At 48.0% G+C, this 22500-nt stretch overlaps 1 protein-coding gene across 1 annotated transcript in view; it reads left to right on the forward strand.

The window, feature by feature from the left end:
• Positions 1-22500, forward strand: part of LOC118394464 (ventricular zone-expressed PH domain-containing protein-like) — a 172276-nt gene that overhangs the window by 90151 nt on the left and 59625 nt on the right. The window contains exons 8-10 of the mRNA XM_052468455.1: positions 5111-5319; positions 9377-9610; positions 11625-12007. Of these exons, the coding sequence (XP_052324415.1) occupies positions 5111-5319; positions 9377-9610; positions 11625-12007 (826 nt within the window). The remainder of the gene's footprint in view (positions 1-5110; positions 5320-9376; positions 9611-11624; positions 12008-22500) is intronic.

A 22500-nucleotide genomic window follows, 5' to 3' on the forward strand; every position in this document is an offset into this window, starting at 1 on the left:
TAACCCTAACCATAACCCTAACCATAACCCTAGCCATAACCATAACCCTAGCCATAACCATAACCCTAGCCATAACCCTAATCATAACCCTAGCCATAACCCTAATCATAACCCTAGCCATAACCCTAACCATAACCATAACCCTAGCCATAACCCTAACCATAACCCTAGCCATAACCATAACCATAACCCTAGCCATAACCATAACCCTAGCCATAACCCTAACCATAACCCTAGCCATAACCCTAGCCATAACCATAACCATAACCCTAGCCATAACCATAACCCTAATCTTGGATTATCATACTTTTATCATACTTGTTTGGGGCCCTTAAGGTGCTGGAACAGAAGCCTGTTCTGGATAGCTTCGGCTCAATTTAACCACTGGTCAATAGTGAGTCACACTTCACCTCCCAACCATCATAACTGACTTCTGGTGAGAGTTCTGGTACAACATGGCCTCACCCAGGTGGAGGTGGGTGTTACACATGTTGAAACATACCTGTTCTGGAGTTTTCCGCTGAGGTCATCCAGTCCATTCCTCTCAACGATAAATCCTGAGTGATTGATAGAGAGAGAGACATGTTACCTAGTGATTATATGACTCCCAACACCTTGTGAAGCAGTGTATGTTATATCCTCCTTCCCTCCCTCAACAAACTCTCTCCAGCCTCCTCTCTCTCTCTCCTTTCCCCCTTCAACAAACTCTCTCCAGCCTCCTCTCTCTCCTTCCCTCCCTCAACAAACTCTCTCCAGCCTCCTCTCTCTCTCCTTCCCTCCCTCAAAAAACTCTCCCCAGCCTCCTCTCTCTCTCCTTCCCTCCCTCAACAAACTATCTCCAACCTCCTCTCGCTCTCCTTCCCTCCCTCAACAAACTCTCTCCAACCTCTCTCTCCTTCCCTCCCTCAACAAACTCTCTCCAACCTCTCTCTCCTTCCCTCCCTCAACAAACTCTCTCCAGCCTCCTCTCTCTCTCCTTCCCTCCCTCAACAAACTCTCTCCAGCCTCCTCTCTCTCCTTCCCTCCCTCAACAAACTCTCTCCAGCCTCCTCTCTCTCTCTCCTTTCCCCCTTCAACAAACTCTCTCCAGCCTCCTCTCTCTCCTTCCCTCCCTCAACAAACTCTCTCCAGCCTCCTCTCTCTCTCCTTCCCTCCCTCAAAAAACTCTCCCCAGCCTCCTCTCTCTCTCCTTCCCTCCCTCAACAAACTCTCTCCAGCCTCCTCTCTCTCTCCTTCCCTCCCTCAACAAACTCTCTCCAACCTTCTCTCTCTCTCTCTCTCCTTCCCTCCCTCAACAAACTCTCTCCAGCCTCCTCTCTCTCTCCTTCCCTCCCTCAACACTCTCCAGCCTCCTCTCTCTATCCTTCCCTCCCTCAACAAACTCTCCAGCATCCTCTCTCTCTCTCCTTTCCTCCCTCAACAAACTCCTTCCTTCCTTCCCTCCCTACCTCCCTACCTCTCTACCTCAACAAACTAGCTCTTGTGTTTCATTATTCATTGGCATGTTCCCCTAGAAGTTATGAAAAGGCAAAACCCCACGGTGACAGGATAAATGCGGATTCGCAGCAATATTCTGCTCTTTCCGGGAGACAGACACACTTACACACACTTACACACACACATGCAAACACAGACACACACACACACACTTCCCAGGAGAGGCCGAACGCTTTGGCCCTTCAGCTCCAATCACCCCTCTGTTATTGTTCTGACAATACTCCAAACCGATTCGCTCCAGCAGTAGCTTGTGTGTGTGTGTGTGTGTGTGTGTGTGTGTGTGTGTGTGTGTGTGTGTGTGTGTGTGTGTGTGTGTGTGTGTGTGTGTGTGTGTGTGTGTGTGTGTGTGTGTGTGTGTGTGTGTGTGTGTGTGTGTTAACTGTTTCTGGGCAGCAGAAACGTGTCATGCTCCAGTTAGGAGCCAGAGAGGGTTTAAATAATGCAACCTGTTTTGCTTCCTCCTTTCCTTTGTCTCTCTGCCTCCTGATTGGACCAGCACACTGATTCCTCTGCTCCCTCTGCAGATGAGATCTGGAACAAAATGTCCTCCTCTCTCTTAATGTAACAAGCCCCCTGGTCCCACTAAAGGCCCAGATGGGGGGGTTGGGGTATTCTGATATTCCGCTCTCCTATCTGCTCCGAGTGGATCTCAGGAAAACATCCCTCTGAATCTCCTGTTCTCTCTAAGATGCCCGCCAGGATGTGTTTACGGTTGTTTATGAGGGTGGGTGTTTGTGACCATTGGCATGGAGCCTCTGGCCAGGGGTACATATGATTACAGGGTTTTGGGCATGGTTATACTGTTTCAAGGTGAGGCAGATTGACAGTGATTGGGGGACTGGGGATTAAGTGGATGTTGCGCAATGGCAGGAAGATGAATGTAATGACGTGCGTCCTCTCTCTCCCTCTCTCTCTCAACTCTCCCTCTCTCCCTCTCTCCCTCCCTCTCTCTCTCTCTCTCTCTCTCTCTCCCATCTCTCTCCCCTCTCTCTCTCCCTCTCTCTCTCAACTATCCCCCTCTCTCTCCCATCTCTCTCTCTCTCTCCCATCTCTCTCTCCCTCTCTCCCTCCCTCTCCTCTCTCTCTCCCTCTCTCTCTCTCCCTCCTCTCTCTCTCTCCCTCTCTCTCTCTCTCTCCCTCTCTCTCTCTCTCTCTCCCATCTCTCTCCCCTCTCTCTCTCCCTCTCTCTCTCAACTATCTCTCTCCCCTCTCTCTCCCTCTCTCTCTCTCTCTCCCCTCTCTCTCAACTCTCTCTCCTCTCTCTCTCTCTCTCTCCCTCCCTCTCTCTCCTCCCTCCTCTCTCTCTCTCCTCTCCCTCTCTCACTCCCTCTCTCTCTCTCCTTCTCTCTCCCTCTCTCACCTCTCTCAACTCTCCCTCCCTCTCCACTCTCCCCTCTCTCCCTCTCTCTCCCTCTCTCACCTCTCTCCACTCTCCCTCTCTCTCCCTCTCTCTTTCCTCTCCCTCTCTCCCCCTCTCTTCCTCCCTCTCTCCCCTCTCTTCCTCTCTTTCCCTCTCTCCCGCTCCCCTCTCTCTTCCTCTCTCTCTCTCTCTCCCTCTCTCTCCCTCTCTCCCCTCTTCCTCTCCCCTCTCTTCCTATCACTCCCTCTCGCCCTCTCTCCCCTCTCTCTTTCCTCTCTCCCCTCTCTCCCTCCTCTCTCTTCCCCTCCCTCTCTCCCCTCTCTTCCTATCCTCCCTCTCTCCCTCTCTCCCTCTCTCTCCCTCTCTCCCCTCTCCCCCTCTCTCCCCCTCTCTTCCTATCACTCCCTCTCTCCTCTCTTCCTATCACTCCCTCTCTCTCTCCCCTATCTTTCCTCCCTCTTCCCCCTCTTCCTCCTCTTTCCCTCTTCCCCTCTCTCTTCCCCCCTCTCTCTTCCCCTCTCCCCTCTCTCCCCTCCTCTCCCCTCTCTTCCTATCTCCCCTCGCCCTCTCTCTCCTCTCTTTTCCTCTCCCCCTCCTCCCCCCTCTCTTCTCCCCTCTCTCTTCCTCTCTCCCTCTCTCCCCCCTCTCTTCCTCTCTCCTTCTCTCTCCTCTCTTCCTTTCTCTCCCCTATCTTTCCTCTCTTCCTCTCTCCCTATCTTCCCCCTCTTTCCCCCTCTCTCTTCCTCTCTCTCTCTCCCTCCCTCTCTCCCCGCTCTCCCTCTCTCTCCCCCTCCCCTCTCTTCCTCTCTTTCCCGCTCTCCCCCTCTCTCTTCCTCTTTCTCCCCTCTCTCTTCCTCTCTCTTCCTCTCCCCTCTCTCCCCTCTCTCTCCCCTCTCTCTTCCTCTCTCTCCCGCTCTCTTCCTCTCTCTCCCCTCTCTTCCTCGCTCTCCCTCTCTCTTCCCCTCTCTCCCCTCTCCCTCTCTCTCCCTCTCTCCCCTCTCCCTCTCTCTCTCTCCCTCTCTCTCCCCTCTCTCCCCCCACTCACTCACTCTCTCTCCCCCCCTCTCTCTCTCTCTCTCTCTCTCTCTCTCTCTCTCTCTCTCTCTCTCCCCTCTCTCTCATCCTCTCGCTTCCTCTCTCTCTCCCTCTCTCTCCCCTGTATCACCTTCTCTCTCCCTCTCCCCTCTATCACCCTCTCTCTCCCCTCTCCCTCGCTCTCCCCTCTCTCCTCCTCTATCACTTTCTCTCCCTCTCTCCCCCCTCCATCATCCTCTCTCTCCCTTTCTCCCCCCTTCCCCTCCCTCCCCCAGGCCCGTAGCTCCCTTTGCTCCCGAGTGGCACAGCGGTCTAAGGCACTGCAACTCAGTGCAAGAGGCGTCACTACAGTCCCTGGTTCGTATCCAGGCTGTATCACATCTGGCCATGATTTGGGTTTGGCCGGGGTAGGCCGTCATTGTAAATAATACTTTTTTCTTAACTGACTTGCCTAATTAAGTAAAGGTTCAATACAAAATGTGAGTGTGTTAACAGGAATGGAGAACATGGTACTCCCCTGCCATCAACCAGTAGGTCTTAGTGGAGGCATTTCCCAGAATCACTGCTTGTTTTCCGCTTGGTAAGAGAGTGTGGAAAGACAGGACACTGTGCTTTGGTTGGCAGTTGATTGCATAAAAATACCAAATTTCTTTGTAGCCGCCATATTTTAGTAGTGTGTGTGCATATGTACGTGTGTGTGCGTTTACATGTGTGTGTTTGAGAAAGTGAGAGGGGAGCCTCCACATCCCATGGCTCACATACAGTCATGACATATTTTTTATTTTTCTCCCTCTCTCTCCCCTCTCTCTCCCCTCTCTCTCCCTCTCTCCCCTCCCTGCCCCCCTCTCTCTCTCTCCCCTCTCTCTCCTCTCTCTCCCCTCTCTCTCGCTATCTCCCCTCTCTCCCCCTCCCTTCCCCCTCTCTCTCTCCCTCTCTCCCCTCTCCCCCGCTATCTCCCCTCTCCCCTCCCTGCCCCCTCTCTTTCTCCCTCTCTCTCCCCTCTCCCCTCTCTCTCCCTCTCTCCCCTCTCTCCCCTCCCTCTCTCCCATCTCTCCCCCTCTCTCTCTCCCCTCTCTTCCCCCTCTCTTCCCTCTCTTTCCCTCTCTCTCCCCCTCCCTGCCCCGTCTCTCTCCCCTCTCTCTCCCCTTTCCCCCTCCCTGCCCCCTCTCTGTCCCCTATCTCTGCTCTCTACCACTCCCTGCCCCCTCTCTCCCCCAGCGTCAGGCCCGTAGCTCCCTGGCGTACCTAGTGTCTCTGCTGGGCAGTATGGATCACAGCTTCCACTACAGTCTGCTGCTGGAGATCAGAGCCCTGACTGACAGATACACCTCCATCCTGGGAGGCTGTGCCAAAGACATCTACAGGATGAGTAACAGCTTCACCTCTATAGCCAGACTACTGGAGACATACACCACCATCAACTGCAGGTAAGGTATGCACGCACGCACACACACACACACACACACACACACACACACACACACACACACACACACACACACACACACACACACACACACACACACACACACACACACACACACACACACACACACACACACACACACACACACACACACACTCACGCACATGCACACACACGCACACATACACACACACACTTATTTTGCCAGACTATAAAAAAATGTATTGTCGACAGGCCCCACAAAACTGTAAACAAACTCAGCCGCCCCCATGGGAGCATGCTGTAGGGAAATGGCACTGCAACGATTCACCCCTTTTAACATCCCTAAAACAGTGATTTGAATGTTTCAATCTAATTCTGAACCCACATGGACCGTTCGCTTTATTACCACCATGTGCGTTTTACTACAGAGGCAGAACCTCTGTTTGTAACCCCATCGCTTTCTCTGCCCAGCCAACCGACAATGACAAAACAAAATCACTAATCTCATGTTATTCTTTGCAATTACGATTCTGTGAATCAAAAACTTCATAAAAAAAATGCACTCCTTAAAAATAAGGACGTATTTTACTGATGTTGTGTGTGTGGACGTATGTGCGTGCGTGTGTGTGTGTGTGTGTGTGTGTGTGGGGGGGTATTTGTCTATATGATTGTGTTACTGATGGGTTCTGGCAATGGTACCACACACAGCCTTCTCCAGGAACATTGTGTATCAGTGGCTTCCAGAGGCTTTGCTTGGGGTCTCTTTCTGGAAAATAAAGACTGAGAGAAATGTGGGAGGGTTTATTATAAAAAAGAACAGAGAGGATGAGGAGGGGGGCAAACAAAGGGCATTTGAAAGTGTTCAATCAGCGGACGAGTGGAGGGGTTGACATGGTAGGAGAGAGTGGCCACTCCCCTGTTCTCTCTCTCTCCTCTCTTTCTCTGTGTGTGTGTGTGTGTGTGTGTGTGTGTGTGTGTGTGTGTGTGTGTGTGTGTGTGTGTGTGTGTGTGTATCCAGAGGTGAGCTGGTCTGCCCAGTTCTCTCAGGTCCGATCTGTCTCTTTCCTCATGTGCAGCATTCCAGCCCAGCACCAGTCCTATCCGGTCTAGTGTGTGTGACACAGAGAGAGACGGAGAGATAGGGACAGAAAACACTGGCTAAGACATTTGCTACTTTACACCCCTTCCTCTCTCTGTATGTTTCAGGGTTGTTACTTTACACCTCTACCCCTACGTATGTTTCAGGGTTGTTACTTTACACCTCTACCCCTCCGTATGTTTCAGGGTTGTTACTTTACACCTCTTCCTCTCTCTGTATGTTTCAGGGTTGTTACTTTACACCTCTTCCTCTCTCTGTATGTTTCAGGGTTGTTACTTTAAACCTCTTCCCGTCTCGCTGTATGTTTCAGGGTTGTTACTTTACACCTCTTCCTCTCTCTGTATGTTTCAGGGTTGTTACTTTAAACCTCTTCCCGTCTCGCTGTATGTTTCAGAGTTGTTACTTTACACCTCTTCCTCTGTCTGTATGTTTCAGGGTTGTTACTTTACACCTCTACCCCTCTGTATGTTTCAGGGTTGTTACTTTACACCTCTTCCTCTCTCTGTATGTTTCAGGGTTGTTACTTTACATCTCTACCCCTCTGTATGTTTCAGGGTAGTTACTTTACTCCTCTACCCCTCTCCCTGTATGGTTCAGAGTTGTTACTTTACACCCCTTCCTCTCTCTGTATGTTTCAGGGTTGTTACTTTACACCTCTTCCCCTCTCCCTGTATGTTTCAGGGTTGTTACTTTAAACCTCTTCCCGTCTCGCTGTATGTTTCAGGGTTGTTACTTTACACCTCTTCCCCTCTCTCTGTATGTTTCAGAGTTGTTACTTTACACCTCTTCCTCTGTCTGTATGTTTCAGGGTTGTTACTTTACACCTCTTCCCCTCTCTCTGTATGTTTCAGAGTTGTTACTTTACACCTCTTCCTCTGTCTGTATGTTTCAGGGTTGTTACTTTACACCTCTTCCCCTCTCTCTGTATGTTTCAGAGTTGTTACTTTACACCTCTTCCTCTGTCTGTATGTTTCAGGGTTGTTACTTTACACCTCTACCCCTCTCCCTGTATGGTTCAGAGTTGTTACTTTACACCCCTTTCTCTCTCTGTATGTTTCAGGGTTGTTACTTTACACCTCTTCCCCTCTCCCTGTATGTTTCAGGGTTGTTACTTTACACCTCTATCTCTCTGTATGTTTCAGGGTTGTTACTTTACACCCATTCCTCTCTCTGTATGTTTCAGGGTTGTTACTTTACACCCGTTCCCCTCTCCCTGTATGTTTCAGGATTGTTACTTTACACCCCTTCCTCTCTCTGTATGTTTCAGGGTTGTTACTTTACACCTCTTCCCCAGTCCCTGTATGTTTCAGGGTTGTTACTTTACACCTCTATCTCTCTGTATGTTTCAGGGTTGTTACTTTACACCCCTTCCCCTCTCCCTGTATATTTCAGGGTTGTTACTTTACACCTCTACCCCTCTGTATGTTTCAGGGTTGTTACTTTACACCTCTACCCCTCTGTATGTTTCAGGGTTGTTACTTTACACCTCTTTCCCTCTCCATGTATGTTTCAGGGTTGTTACTTTACACCTCTATCTCTCTGTATGTTTCAGGGTTGTTACTTTACACCTCTACCCCTCTGTATGTTTCAGGGTTGTTACTTTACACCTCTTCCCCTCTCCATGTATGTTTCAGGGTTGTTACTTTACACCTCTATCTCTCTGTATGTTTCAGGGTTGTTACTTTACACCCATTCCTCTCTCTGTATGTTTCAGGGTTGTTACTTTACACCCGTTCCCCTCTCCCTGTATGTTTCAGGATTGTTACTTTACACCCCTTCCTCTCTCTGTATGTTTCAGGGTTGTTACTTTACACCTCTTCCCCTCTCCCTGTATGTTTCAGGGTTGTTACTTTACACCTCTATCTCTCTGTATGTTTCAGGGTTGTTACTTTACACCCCTTCCTCTCTCTGTATGTTTCAGGGTTGTTACTTTACACCCCTTCCCCTCTCCCTGTATATTTCAGGGTTGTTACTTTACACCTCTATCTCTCTGTATGTTTCAGGGTTGTTACTTTACACCTCTACCCCTCTGTATGTTTTTATGGGTTGTTACTTTACACCTCTTCCCCTCTCCATGTATGTTTCAGGGTTGTTACTTTACACCTCTATCTCTCTGTATGGTTCAGGGTTGTTACTTTACACCTCTTCCTCTCTCTGTATGTTTCAGGGTTGTTACTTTACACCTCTTCCTCTCTCTGTATGTTTCAGGGTTGTTACTTTACACCTCTTCCTCTCTCTGTATGTTTCAGGGTTGTTACTTTACACCTCTATCTCTCTGTATGTTTCAGGGTTGTTACTTTACACCTCTTCCTCTCTCTGTATGTTTCAGGGTTGTTACTTTACACCCCTTCCTCTCTCTGTATGTTTCAGGGTTGTTACTTTACACCTCTTCCTCTCTCTGTATGTTTCAGGGTTGTTACTTTACACCTCTTCCCCTCTCTGTATGTTTCAGGGTTGTTACTTTACACCTCTTCCCCTCTCCCTGTATGTTTCAGGGTTGTTACTTTACACCTCTATCTCTCTGTATGTTTCAGGGTTGTTACTTTACACCCCTTCCTCTCTCTGTATGTTTCAGGGTTGTTACTTTACACCCCATCCCCTCTCCCTGTATATTTCAGGGTTGTTACTTTACACCTCTACCCCTCTGTATGTTTCAGGGTTGTTACTTTACACCTCTACCCCTCTGTATGTTTCAGGGTTGTTACTTTACACCTCTTCCCCTCTCTGTATGTTTCAGGGTTGTTACTTTACACCTCTATCTCTCTGTATGTTTCAGGGTTGTTACTTTACACCTCTATCTCTCTGTATGTTTCAGGGTTGTTACTTTACACCTCTTCCTCTCTCTGTATGTTTCAGGGTTGTTACTTTAAACCTCTTTACGTCTCTCTGTATGTTTCAGGGTTGTTACTTTACACCTCTATCTCTGTATGTTTCAGGGTTGTTACTTTACACCTCTTCCTCTCTCTGTATGTTTCAGGGTTGAAGAGGAATCCGAAGGCCCTCCTTCCCCAGAAGCCAGTGTGTGTGGGGGTGCAGGGGGGTTTGGAAGGGGGTCAGAGCGGCGACTGCAGGTGAAGATCCAGGCGTTTGAGGAGAAGATGGGGGATGAGGGGGGAGAAGGGGAGACAGACGGTGGGTCAACTACACCCCAACGCAGATACAGCATGGGACAAGCCGCTAGAGAGGAATACAGAGAGATGAGATTTAACAGGTGAGTCTATAACAACACCATATCTATGAGATGTAACAGGTAAGTCTATAACAACACCATATCTATGAGATGTAACAGGTGAGTCTATAACAACACCATATCTATGAGATGTAACAGGTGAGTCTATAACAACACCATATCTATGAGATGTAACAGGTAAGTCTATAACAACACCATATCTATGAGATGTAACAGGTGAGTCTATAACAACACCATATCTATGAGATGTAACAGGTGAGTCTATAACAACACCATATCTATGAGATGTAACAGGTGAGTCTATAACAACACCATATCTATGAGATGTAACAGGTGAGTCTATAACAACACCATATCTATGAGATGTAACAGGTGAGTCTATAACAACACCATATCTATGAGATGTAACAGGTGAGTCTATAATGTAACACCATATCTATGAGATGTAACAGGTGAGTCTATAACAACACCATATCTATGAGATGTAACAGGTGAGTCTATAACAACACCATATCTATGAGATGTAACAGGTGAGTCTATAACAACACCATATCTATGAGATGTAACAGGTGAGTCTATAACAACACCATATCTATGAGATGTAACAGGTGAGTCTATAACAACACCATATCTATGAGATGTAACAGGTGAGTCTATAACAACACCATATCTATGAGATGTAACAGGTGAGTCTATAACAACACCATATCTATGAGATGTAACAGGTGAGTCTATAACAACACCATATCTATGAGATGTAACAGGTGAGTCTATAACAACACCATATCTATGAGATGTAACAGGAGTCTATAACAACACCATATCTATGAGATGTAACAGGTGAGTCTATAACAACACCATATCTATGAGATGTAACAGGTGAGTCTATAACAACACCATATCTATGAGATGTAACAGGTGAGTCTATAACAACACCATATCTATGAGATGTAACAGGTGAGTCTATAACAACACCATATCTATGAGATGTAACAGGTGAGTCTATAACAACACCATATCTATGAGATGTAACAGGTGAGTCTATAACAACACCATATCTATGAGATGTAACAGGTGAGTCTATAACAACACCATATATAGGAGATGTAACAGGTAAGTCTATGAGACAACAGGTGAGTCCATATCTATGAGATGTAACAGGTGAGTCTATAACAACACCATATCTATGAGATGTAACAGGTGAGTCTATAACAACACCATATCTATGAGATGTAACAGGTGAGTCTATAACAACACCATATCTATGAGATGTAACAGGAGTCTATAACAACACCATATCTATGAGATGTAACAGGTGAGTCTATAACAACACCATATCTATGAGATGTAACAGGTGAGTCTATAACAACACCATATCTATGAGATGTAACAGGTGAGTCTATAACAACACCATGTCTATGAGATGTAACAGGTAAGTCTATAACAACACCATATCTAGGAGATGTAACAGGTGAGTCTATAACAACACCATATCTATGAGATGTAACAGGTGAGTCTATAACAACACCATATCTATGAGATGTAACAGGTGAGTCTATAACAACACCATATCTATGTCAGCACACATGACTTTACTGAAATTGAACATACAACCAGAAGTATTAAAGGATATCAGTGCAAGAATGATTCACATTTTGAAACAAAATGGACACATCAACAACAGTACAGGAAAAGGAAAGAAAAAACCCAGACTCAAGACAAAACAACAACTGATTTCTGTAGTACTCTCTTACTTTCTCCCATATAACACTGGATTCAAGTGTCTTACAGGTTAACTTCACTTCTAAATGTCTTGTATGAAGCTGTTACAATATATTATCACCTTATGAATATGTTATTTTACCATAACTGAGGTTGACGTGTGTGTGTGTGTGTGTGTGTGTGTGTGTGTGTGTGTGTGTGTGTGTGTGTGTGTGTGTGTGTGTGTGTGTGTGTGTGTGTGTGTGTGTGTGTGTGTGTGTGTGTGTGTGTGTGTGTGTGTGTGTGTGTGTGTGTGTGTGTGTGTCTTCCTCAGGTCAAAGAGTCTGGCTCTGCACGCCATGAGGTCACGGTCCATCAACTCTGAGAGTGGTCCGGATGGAGAAGGGGTGGAGCTAACGTCTGACGCATTGCTCTCAGGGTCCCCACCCAATCAGCAAACGGAAAACTTAGACACCTCTCCCACTGAGAGGGAGCTAACCAATGAGAGTTCCCTGTCTCCCTCCACCCGTCCGGCCACGCCCCGTGAGGAACAGAGGGATGGACAGGGAGAGGGGGAAGGAAGGAGAGGAGTGAAGAGGGACACTGGGAAAGAGGACAAGCTGTACAGCCATCTGAGGGACAACATGGAGAAGATCAAAGAGTTCTGTTCTGTGATGGTCCAACAGATCCCCATACCAGAACACTGTGTCATAGAAGGTACGCTGCTATTACCAGCTCATCATACCTGATTTAACACCAAATCCTTCCATGTTGAGCACTCATAACTCAAATAGTCAGGGAAGTACATCAGTAAAAAGCATTCGAGTGAGGTGGAGGTAACTCCCAAGATAAAGGAAACACCAACATAAACGTCTCTATTTGAACAAACCTGGTAAATCTAATCGGTGGTGATAGGAGCTATAGGTCCGGGAATGTGTGAGAAATATAAACGGAATTAAAGTATGAGCGCAATAGCTAGCGGTGGTGCGAAAGGGCTCTGTTTTGATGAATTAACAAGTTGTAGGTGTGACGAGGGCTTGGTGACTCACTGGACAATCAAGGTGTTCCATGGTTTAAAACTGCATGCTGTTGTCTCCAGTTCTGTAGGTTACTGAGGGTCTCTGCGGTGTCATCAAATCCAATTGGGCTGGGGCAATCCTAGTCCATTGTGGATTGATGCTACAGTTTATTAAATAGCATTGGCTACAGTAACGAGTGATAGCAACAGTAAAAATGAATAAAAAATACATCCTGTGTTTGAGGTGTTGACAGTCAACATTGTTGTAATTGGCTTCAACGAGTATAAGCCTTTGAACATCACACTTCTCCTCAAATAAAAAAACCCAGGGCTTCCATTAATTGTATTGTGTTTGTGAGGCACGTTCTCAATAAAGCAAGATATATCCTAGGCCTTCTGTTGATGTGGACTTATAGGACTGAACATGTTGAATATGTTTGGAGGAGGGTGTCTTTGGTAACCGGACTAGAGGTACTCTTTGGAAATGGAGAGGGATAAAGCCCAAATGGAGTGTACATGGCAGGTATGCCTATGTGAATTGTGGGCGGTCAGGTAGCCTAGTGGTTGGAGCATTGGCCCAGTAACCAAAAGGTTGCTGGATCGAATCCCCGAGCTGTTGAACCAGCTATCGTTATAGTAGTGTAAGGGTAGCCTACTAAGGGTAAGGGTAGTCTACTAAGGGTAAGGGTAGTCTACTAAGGGTAAGGGTAGTCTACTAAGGGTAAGGGTAGCCTACTAAGGGTAAGGGTAGTCTACTAAGGGTAAGGGTAGTCTACTAAGGGTAAGGGTAGTCTACTAAGGGTAAGGGTAGTCTACTAATGGTAAGGGTAGTCTACTAAGGGTAAGGGTAGTCTACTAATGGTAAGGGTAGTCTACTAAGGGTAAGGGTAGTCTACTAATGGTAAGGGTAGTCTACTAAGGGTAAGGGTAGTCTACTAATGGTAAGGGTAGTCTACTAAGGGTAAGGGTAGTCTACTAATGGTAAGGGTAGTCTACTAATGGTAAGGGTAGTCTACTAAGGGTAAGGGTAGTCTACTAATGGTAAGGGTAGTCTACTAAGGGTAAGGGTAGTCTACTAAGGGTAAGGGTAGTCTACTAATGGTAAGGGTAGTCTACTAATGGTAAGGGTAGTCTACTAAGGGTAAGGGTAGTCTACTAATGGTAAGGGTAGTCTACTAAGGGTAAGGGTAGTCTACTAATGGTAAGGGTAGTCTACTAATGGTAAGGGTAGTCTACTAAGTGCCTGTTTTTCAATCTGAAAAAAAATGGAAAACAAGCAATTGTTACAGGATAAAAACTAACGTTTCTAAATATGATTGTCACTGGATTATCTCATCTCTCATTCCATGATGGACATATAACCTACTTTTTTTGTATTTGTTTAATAAAAACTAAAAACAATTATACCCCTTTTTCTCCCCAATTGGTAGTTACAGTCTTGTCTCATTGCTGAAACTCCGTACAGACTTGGGAGAGGTGAAGGTTGTGAGCCGTACATCCTCCGAAACACAACCCTGCCAAGCTGCACTGCTTCTTGACACAATGCCCACTTAACCCTGAAGCCAGCCAGCCGCACCACTGTGTCGGAGGAAACAACATACACCTGGCGACCGTGTCAGTGTGCACTGCGCCCGGCCCGCCACAGGAGTCACTAGTGCGCGATGGGAAAACGACATCCCTGCCGGTCAAACCCTCTGCTAACCCAGACGACACTGGGCCAATTGTGCGCCGCCCCATGGGTCTCCCGGTCGGCTGCGACAGAGCCTGGACTTGAACCGAGAATCTCTAGTGTCACAGCTAGCACTGCGATGCAGAGCCTTAGACCACGGCACCACTCGGGAGGCCCGTGGAGGAGTTTTTACACACATCCACAATAACAACAGGAGCTGGTTAAAATAATAAGGGAATGCTTGTTCACAAACTTGATCTTTTAATAAAGCTTTGGTGATTAAGATTTATTTCAAAGCGGTCTCATGACCCAAACACTTTAGCGGTAGTCTAGACTACTTGGCGAATGCATTGTGGGAAGAACAACAAAAAACTGCCTTCATTGAGAGGAGGGGAGACTATGCTCGGTTTTTAATCAAATTAAACAAAATAGGAAAAAACATATTTTTTTTAGGTTAAGGGGCACAAAAAGCACATCTCTTGTTCCATGTGCATATCCATGCCATAACCAACCGCATTACCGCTAAGCCCAGCTTTAGGTTGGTCTTAGCGGTACTGAAATTGGCACTTTGGTGCACATTTTTAAGGACACACCTCAGATATTGCCCTCATTTACTCAAGTGTTATCTTTATTTTGGCAGTTACCTGTATGTCTGAACGATAGAATACTGGTCAAGTTGTTTTATTGAAGGATTTGGCTCTAAATGAAAAGTCTTACATCATTATGATTGATTACATGACCTGGTCAACTCACACATTATCAATCAAATGTATTTGTACATTTATCAGCCGATATCACAAAGTGCTTGTACAGAAACCCAGCCTAAAACGCCAAACAGCAATCAAATCAAATCAAATGTATTTATATAGCCCTTCTTACATCAGCTGATATCACAAAGTGCTGTACAGAAACCCAGCCTAAAACGCCAAACAGCAATCAAATCAAATCAAATGTATTTATATAGCCCTTCTTACATCAGCTGATCTCAAAGTGCTGTACAGAAACCCAGCCTAAATGCCCAAACAGCAAGCAATGCAGGTCTAGAAGCACGCTGGCTAGGAAAAACTCCCTAGAAAGGCCAGAACCTAGGAAGAAACCTAGAGAGGAACCAGGCTATGAGGGGTGGTCAGTCCTCTTCTGGCTGTGCCGGGTGGAGATTATAACAGAACACGGCCAAGATGTTCAAATGTTCATAGATTACCAGCAGGGTCAAATAATAATATTCACAGTGGTTATAGAGGGTGCAACAGGTCAGCACCTCAGGAGTAAATGTCAGTTGGTTTTTCATAGCCGATCATTCAGAGTTAGAGACAGCAGGTGCAGTAGAGAGAGAGAGTTGAAAACAGCAGGTCCAGACAAGGTAGCAAGTCCGGTGAACAGGTCAGGGTTCCATAGCCGCAGGCAGAACAGTTAAAACTGAAGCCGCACCGGGTGGACTGGGGACAGCAAGGAGTCATCAAGCCAAGTAGTCCTGAGGCATGGTCCTAGGGCTCAGGTGCTCCGATAGAAGAGAGAGAAAGAGAGAGAGAGAAAAAGAGAATTAGAGAGAGCATACTTAAATTCACACAGGACACCGGATAAGACAGGAGAAGTACTCCAGATATAACAGACTGACCCAAGCCCCCCAACACATAAACTATAGTAGCATAAATACTGGAGGCTGAGACAGGAGGGGTCAGGAGAAACATGTGATTCCGTCCGATGATACCCCCGGACAGGGCCAACCCGAGGGGGGCGCCAACCCAGACAGGATGATCACGTCAGTGACTCAACCCACTCAAGTGACGCACCCCTCCTAGGGACGGCATGAAAGAGCACCAGTAAGCTAGTGACTCAGCCCCTGTAATAGGGTTAGAGGCAGAGAATCCCTGTGGAGAGAGGGGAACCGGCCAGAGACAGCAAGGGCGGTTCGTTGCTCCAGTGCCTTTCCATTCACCTTCACACTCCTGGGCCAGACTACACTCAATCATAGGACCCACTGAAGAGATGAGTCTTCAGTAAAGACTTAAAGGTTGAGACTGAGTCTGCGTCTCTCACATGGGTAGGCAGACCATTCCATTAAAATGGAGCTCTATAGGAGAAGGCCCTGCCTCCAGCTGTTTGCTTAGAAATTCTAGGGACAATTAGGAGGCCTGCGTCTTGTGACCATAGCGTACGTGTAGGTATGTACGGCAAGACCAAAATCAGAGAGATAGGTAGGAGCAAGCCCATGTAATGCTTTGTAGGTTAGCAGTAGAACCTTTAAATTAGCCCTTGCCTTAACAGGAAGCCAGTGTAGGGAGGCTAGCACTTGAGTAATATGATCAATGTTTTGGTTCGAGTCAAGATTCTAGCAGCCGTGTTCAGCACTAACTGAAGTTTATTTAGTGCTTTATCCGGGTAGCTGGAGAGTAGTCTAATCTAGAAGGGCCAAAAGCATGGATTAATTTTTCTGGACAGAAAGTTTATGATTTTTACAATGTTACGTATATGGAAAACTCTGATCAGGTTGATTGATTACATGACCTGGTCAACTCACACATTATCTGATCATTGATCATGATGATAAAGGGGTTCATTGTTATCACTGGAAGGTGAAACTGGAACCCAAATTTAGAGCCAAAAAAAGTAATTGCATTCAGTGTTATTTTTTATTAATGAAATTAAGGAATCCGCAGGGCTGCAGTAAATGGATTGAACTATTTAATTGTGACTTACAGAGCAGTCTAACCAGAACCAGATGAGGCTTGGGGGTTCAAACTGTCTCCCGCTCCTTCTGGGGGTACAGACGCAGGGTCAGCAGTGCAGCCCCCCCACTACACCCCTCTCCACTTTTCCCCAATCCAATCTACCCTGGTCCACTCCCTCTAACCCTAAAGTAAGCCAGAGTGAGGCCCAAGTAACCCCCAGATAACAGTCCCTCTCTAACCCCTGTAGAGCCCTGGGGTAACAGTCCCTCTCTAACCCATGTAGAGCCCTGGGGTAACAGTCCCTCTCTCTAACCCCTGTAGAGCCCTGGGGTAACAGTCCCTCTCTAACCCATGTAGAGCCCTGGGGTAACAGTCCCTCTCTCTAACCCCAGTAGAGCCCTGGGGTAACAGTCCCTCTCTCTAACCCCAGTAGAGCCCTGGGGTAACAGTCCCTCTCTCTAACCCCAATATAACCCTGGGGTAACAGTCCCTCTCTAACCCCAGTAGAGCCCTGGGGTAACAGTCCCTCTCTGCCCCCTGTATAGCCCTGGGGTAACAGTCCCTATCTGCCCCCTGTATAGCCCTGGGGTAACAGTCCCTATCTGCCCCCTGTATAGCCCTGTGGTAACAGTCTCTCTCTCTGCCCCCTGTATAGCCCTGGGGTAACAGTCCCCATCTCTAACCCCAGTAAGCCCTGTGGTAACAGTCTTTCTCTCTAACCCATGTAGAGCCCTGGGGCAACAGTCCCTATCTGCCCCCTGTAGAGCCCTGGGGTAACAGTCCCTCTCTGCCCCCTGTATAGCCCTGGGGTAACAGTCCCTATCTCTAACCCCAGTAAGCCCTGTGGTAACAGTCTCTCTCTAACCCATGTATAGCCCTGGGGTAACAGTCCTTATCTGCCCCCTGTAGAGCCCTGGGGTAACAGTCCCTATCTTCCCCCTGTAGAGCCCTGGGGTAACAGTCCCTCTCTGCCCCCTGTATAGCCCTGGGGTAACAGTCCCTATCTCTAACCTCAGTAAGCCCTGTGGTAAGTCTCTCTCTAACCCATGTATAGCCCTGGGGTAACAGTCCCTATCTCTAACCCCAGTAAGCCCTGTGGTAACAGTCTCTCTCTCTGCCCCCTGTATAGCCCTGGGGTAACAGTCCCCATCTCTAACCCCAGTAAGCCCTGTGGTAACAGTCTTTCTCTCTAACCCATGTAGAGCCCTGGGGTAACAGTCTCTCTCTCTAAACCCTTGTAGAGCCCTGGGATAACAGTCCCTCTCTAACCCCAGTAGAGCCCTGGGGTAACAGTCCCTCTCTCTAACCCCAGTAGAGCCCTGGGGTAACAGTCCCTCTCTATAACCCCTGTATAGCCCTGGGTAACAGTCCCTCTCTAACCCCAGTAGAGCCCTGGGGTAACAGTCCCTCTCTCTAACCACTGTAGAGGCCTGGGGTAACAGTCTTTCTCTCTAACCCCTGTATAGCCCTGGGGTAACATTCCCTCTCTATAACCCCAGTAGAGCCCTGGGGTAACAGTCTCTCTATAACCCCTGTATAGCCCTGGGGTAACAGTCTCTCTATAACCCCTGTATAGCCCTGGGGTAACAGTCTCTCTATAACCCCTGTATAGCCCTGGGGTAACAGTCTCTCTATAACCCCTGTATAGCCCTGGGGTAACAGTCTCTCTATAACCCCTGTATAGCCCTGGGGTAACAGTCTCTCTATAACCCCTGTATAGCCCTGGGGTAACAGTCTCTCTATAACCCCTGTATAGCCCTGGGGTAACAGTCTCTCTATAACCCCTGTATAGCCCTGGGGTAACAGTCTCTCTATAACCCCTGTAGAGCCCTGGGGTAACAGTCTCTATATAACCCCTGTAGAGCCCTGGGGTAACAGTCTCTCTATAACCCCTGTATAGCCCTGGGGTAACAGTCTCTCTATAACCCCTGTAGAGCCCTGGGGTAACAGTCTCTATATAACCCCTGTAGAGCCCTGGGGTAACAGTCTCTATATAACCCCTGTAGAGCCCTGGGGTAACAGTCTCTCTATAACCCCTGTAGAGCCCTGGGGTAACATCATGGACTAGCTTTGTAGCTGTCTCAACTGGACATGGGTTTTGGGGTTTTAATTCTTCTCACATCACATCGTTGTGACTGTGTGAATCAGACCAGTGGAAGCAGAATGTCTTTCATGTGTTAGAACTGCCTCTCTCAGAGTACCACCCTTCTGCACATGTGCACACTGACCACAGCCAGCTTCCTAGAGAACACTGGGGTTCAACGGAATCTCTCTTGGTCTTGTTGATCTTAGTACACCACTTTAATCATTACTTAAATAATCAGAGAGCCAGCTGCGTAACACACACACACGGTACACACTAACACACAGTTGTACAACTGAACGCCTCTGAATCAGAGAGGTGCCTGGGGCTGCCTTACACACTAACAGTGCAATGGGTGATAGAGCAAGTGAAAGTTGAGGTCATGATAGAGAGTGGCAGGAGGAGATGTTGTGGTAGTCCCTCTTGGTCTCAGTGACACGGTTCCATTCTGTAACACCAGAACCAAGGAAGAGACAGACAGGAGTTATTCACACACACACACACACACACATGAACCCACACCCACACACACACACACAAACCCACGCACACACACACACACAACCCCCCACACACACACACACACAAACAAACCCACACACACACACATGAACCCACACACACACACAAACCCACACAAACCACACACACACACACAAACCCACACACATGAACCCACACACACACACAAACCCACACACGAACCCACACACACACACACACACACACACACACACACACACACACACACACACACACACACACACACACACACACACACACACACACACACACACACACACACACACACAAACCCACCCATTTTCAAAGCCACTAAAAGACTGCAGCCCTGAGAGGCTTAGGATAGGACATGACAGGAAGACTCGGCTAGATGATGTCATGGTGTCGGTGGCTGTTTGGTGACACGTGAGTCTGTGATGTGACCCTCTGTAATGTTCTCCATGTGACAACACGGGTCACAGTACACAGGACATACACACATGGCGTCACTCTCTACACTGTAACATTGAGGCGGTGTCCACTGCACTCTAGTAAGGTGTCCACCCACTCTGCCCCAGAGGGTGAAAACACACTTTGTTAATGAAAGGTCGATTTCCTTATGTTATAAAATACATTTTACCAAGACAAATAGGATTATTTATGTTGAGAATTGTTCAGTCTTTTGATCCCCTGGTCCTCTGGTCCCCTGGTCCTCTGGTCCCCTGGTCCTCTGGTCCTCTGATCCCCTGGTCCTCTGGTCCTCTGGTCCTCTGGTCCTCTGGTCCCCTGGTCCTCTGGTCCCCTGATCCGCTGGTCCTCTGGTCCCCTGGTCCTCTGGTCCCCTGATCCGCTGGTCCTCTGGTCCTCTGGTCCCCTGGTCCGCTGGTCCTCTGGTCCGTTGATCCCCTGGTCCTCTGGTCCCCTGGTCCTCTGGTCCCCTGATCCGCTGGTCCTCTGGTCCTCTGGTCCTCTGGTCCCCTGGTCCTCTGGTCCCCTGGTCCTCTGGTCCGTTGATCCCCTGGTCCTCTGAAATGGCCCTCTGATCCTCTGGAAAATAAATCCCCTGGTCCTCTGGTCCCCTGGTCCTCTGGTCCTCTGGTCCCCTGGTCCCCTGGTCCTCTGGTCCCCTGGTCCTCTGGTTGGTCCTCTGATCCTCTTTGGTCCTCTGGTCCCCTGGTCCTCTGATCCTCTGGTCCCCTGGTAATCTGGAAAAAATGTATAACCGCTGGTCCTCTGTTCTTGAAAATACTGGTCCTCTGGTCCCCTGGTCCTCTGGTCCCCTGGTCCTCTGGTCCTCTGGTCCATCTGGTCCTCTGGTAGATTGGTCCTCTTTCTGGTGGATTTGGTCCCCTGGTCCTCTGATCCTCTGGTCCTCTGGTCCCCTGGTCCTCTGGTCCCCTGGTCCTCTGGTCCCCTGATCCCCTGGCCCTCTGATCCGCTGGTCCCCTGATCCTCTGGTCCCCTGATCCGCTGGTCCCCTTGTGCTCTGGTCCCCTGCAGTAAGAGGTCTTTCTCTAACATATCGAAAACATCATATCCAAAAATTCATATTTCATAACCGAATATATCCAATTATAAACACCAAGCTCTGTTGACATAGCAACTTTTTTTGTTGTTAATAAGGATTTTACATTTTGTGGTCGTACTCTTCAAAGTTGTTTTCGCAGTTCTCAAAAAGCTAAATTAGCATGGTATGAACTGTATGAAATGTAAAAGTCTTTGAAAATAAAAAGCTTGGTTTACGCTCATTGCTCCGTTGACTTTTAACAGCGAAACCCTTGTTTTTGAAAAAATGTATAACTAAAATGTGAAAATACTACATGTCATATCGCAACACCCATATCCATCTTACCTCTAGATTGTTTTATGTGGATTTGAGAAGAAAGAGTTCAACCGGTAAGTGAGCCTGTCGGGGAGCCAGCTGACACCGACACCATGCATTCTCCCCATTTTTCACCACTTTGTTTCTCTGGCTTCCATTGATTTATTCACCCTGATTCTGTCCATCCCTCAAGGTTAATGACTACAATAACTTTTGAAAGGATTTATGATAGAGACATTGAGGTTTGGACCATTGGTTTTCTTATAGGATTATCTACACAATATACACCCTACAGTACATACACCCTGAGACACCCTACAGTACAGACACCCTGAGACACCCTACAGTACAGACACCCCGAGACACCCTACAGTACAGACACCCTGAGACACCCTACAGTACAGACACCCTGAGACACCCTACAGTACATACACCCTGAGACACCCTACAATACAGACACCCTGAGACACTCTACAGTACAGACACACCGAGACACCCTACAGTACATACACCCCGAACACCCTACAGTACAGACACCCTGAGACACCCTAAAGTACAGACACCCCGAGACACCCTACAGCACAGACACCCCGAGACACCCTACAGTACAGACACCCTGAGACACCCTACAGTACAGACACCCCGAGACACCCTACAGTACATACACCCCGAGACACCCTACAGTACAGACACCCTGAAACACCCTACAGTACATACACCCTGATCAAGAGACCATGAGTCTGACTCTATACACACACACACAGACACACACAACGAACAGACCGCACACTCAGCAACATACACAGTGTTTCTAGACTGTAGAAGGTTAATAAGGTGTTAGGGGCTAGTTCCTCCTGGAACTACTCGGAATGTAATGTAAGGTAACAGTGGTACAGACCTATAGTCTACAGGACTAAACTATCCTCACAGAGAGGGGTAGAGGGGAGAGAGAGGGGAGGGGAGGGGTGGGAGAGGAGAGGAGAGGAGCGGGAAAGGAGGGGAGGGGGAGAGGAGGGGAGGGGAGGAGAGGAAAGGGGGAAGGAGGGGAGGGGAGGGGAGGGGAGGAGAGGAAAGGGGAAAGGAGGGGAGGGGAGGGGAGGGGGGGGGAGAGGGAGAGAGAGGAGAGGAGAGGGATGGGAGGGGAGGGGGGGGAGGAGGGAGAGGGGAGGGGAGAGGAGAGGGGAGGGGGGGAGGGGGAGGGGGGAGGGAGGAGGGGGGGGGAGAGGAGAAGAGAGGGGAGGGAGGGGTGAGAGAGGAGAGGAGAGGAGAGGGGAGGGGGACAAAGTTGGAAAGTTGTGGAGCGAAATTAAGAAAAAACTAAACAAAAATGCTAAACTGAATTGTCTGACTCTCTACACGTGTGTGTGTGTGTGTGTGTGTGTGTGTGTGTGTGTGTGTGTGTGTGTGTGTGTGTGTGTGTGTGTGTGTGTGTGTGTGTGTGTGTGTGT

This window comes from Oncorhynchus keta, chromosome 18 (genome assembly GCF_023373465.1).
Source record: "Oncorhynchus keta strain PuntledgeMale-10-30-2019 chromosome 18, Oket_V2, whole genome shotgun sequence".
In the NCBI taxonomy this organism is placed as follows: Eukaryota; Metazoa; Chordata; class Actinopteri; order Salmoniformes; family Salmonidae; genus Oncorhynchus; species Oncorhynchus keta.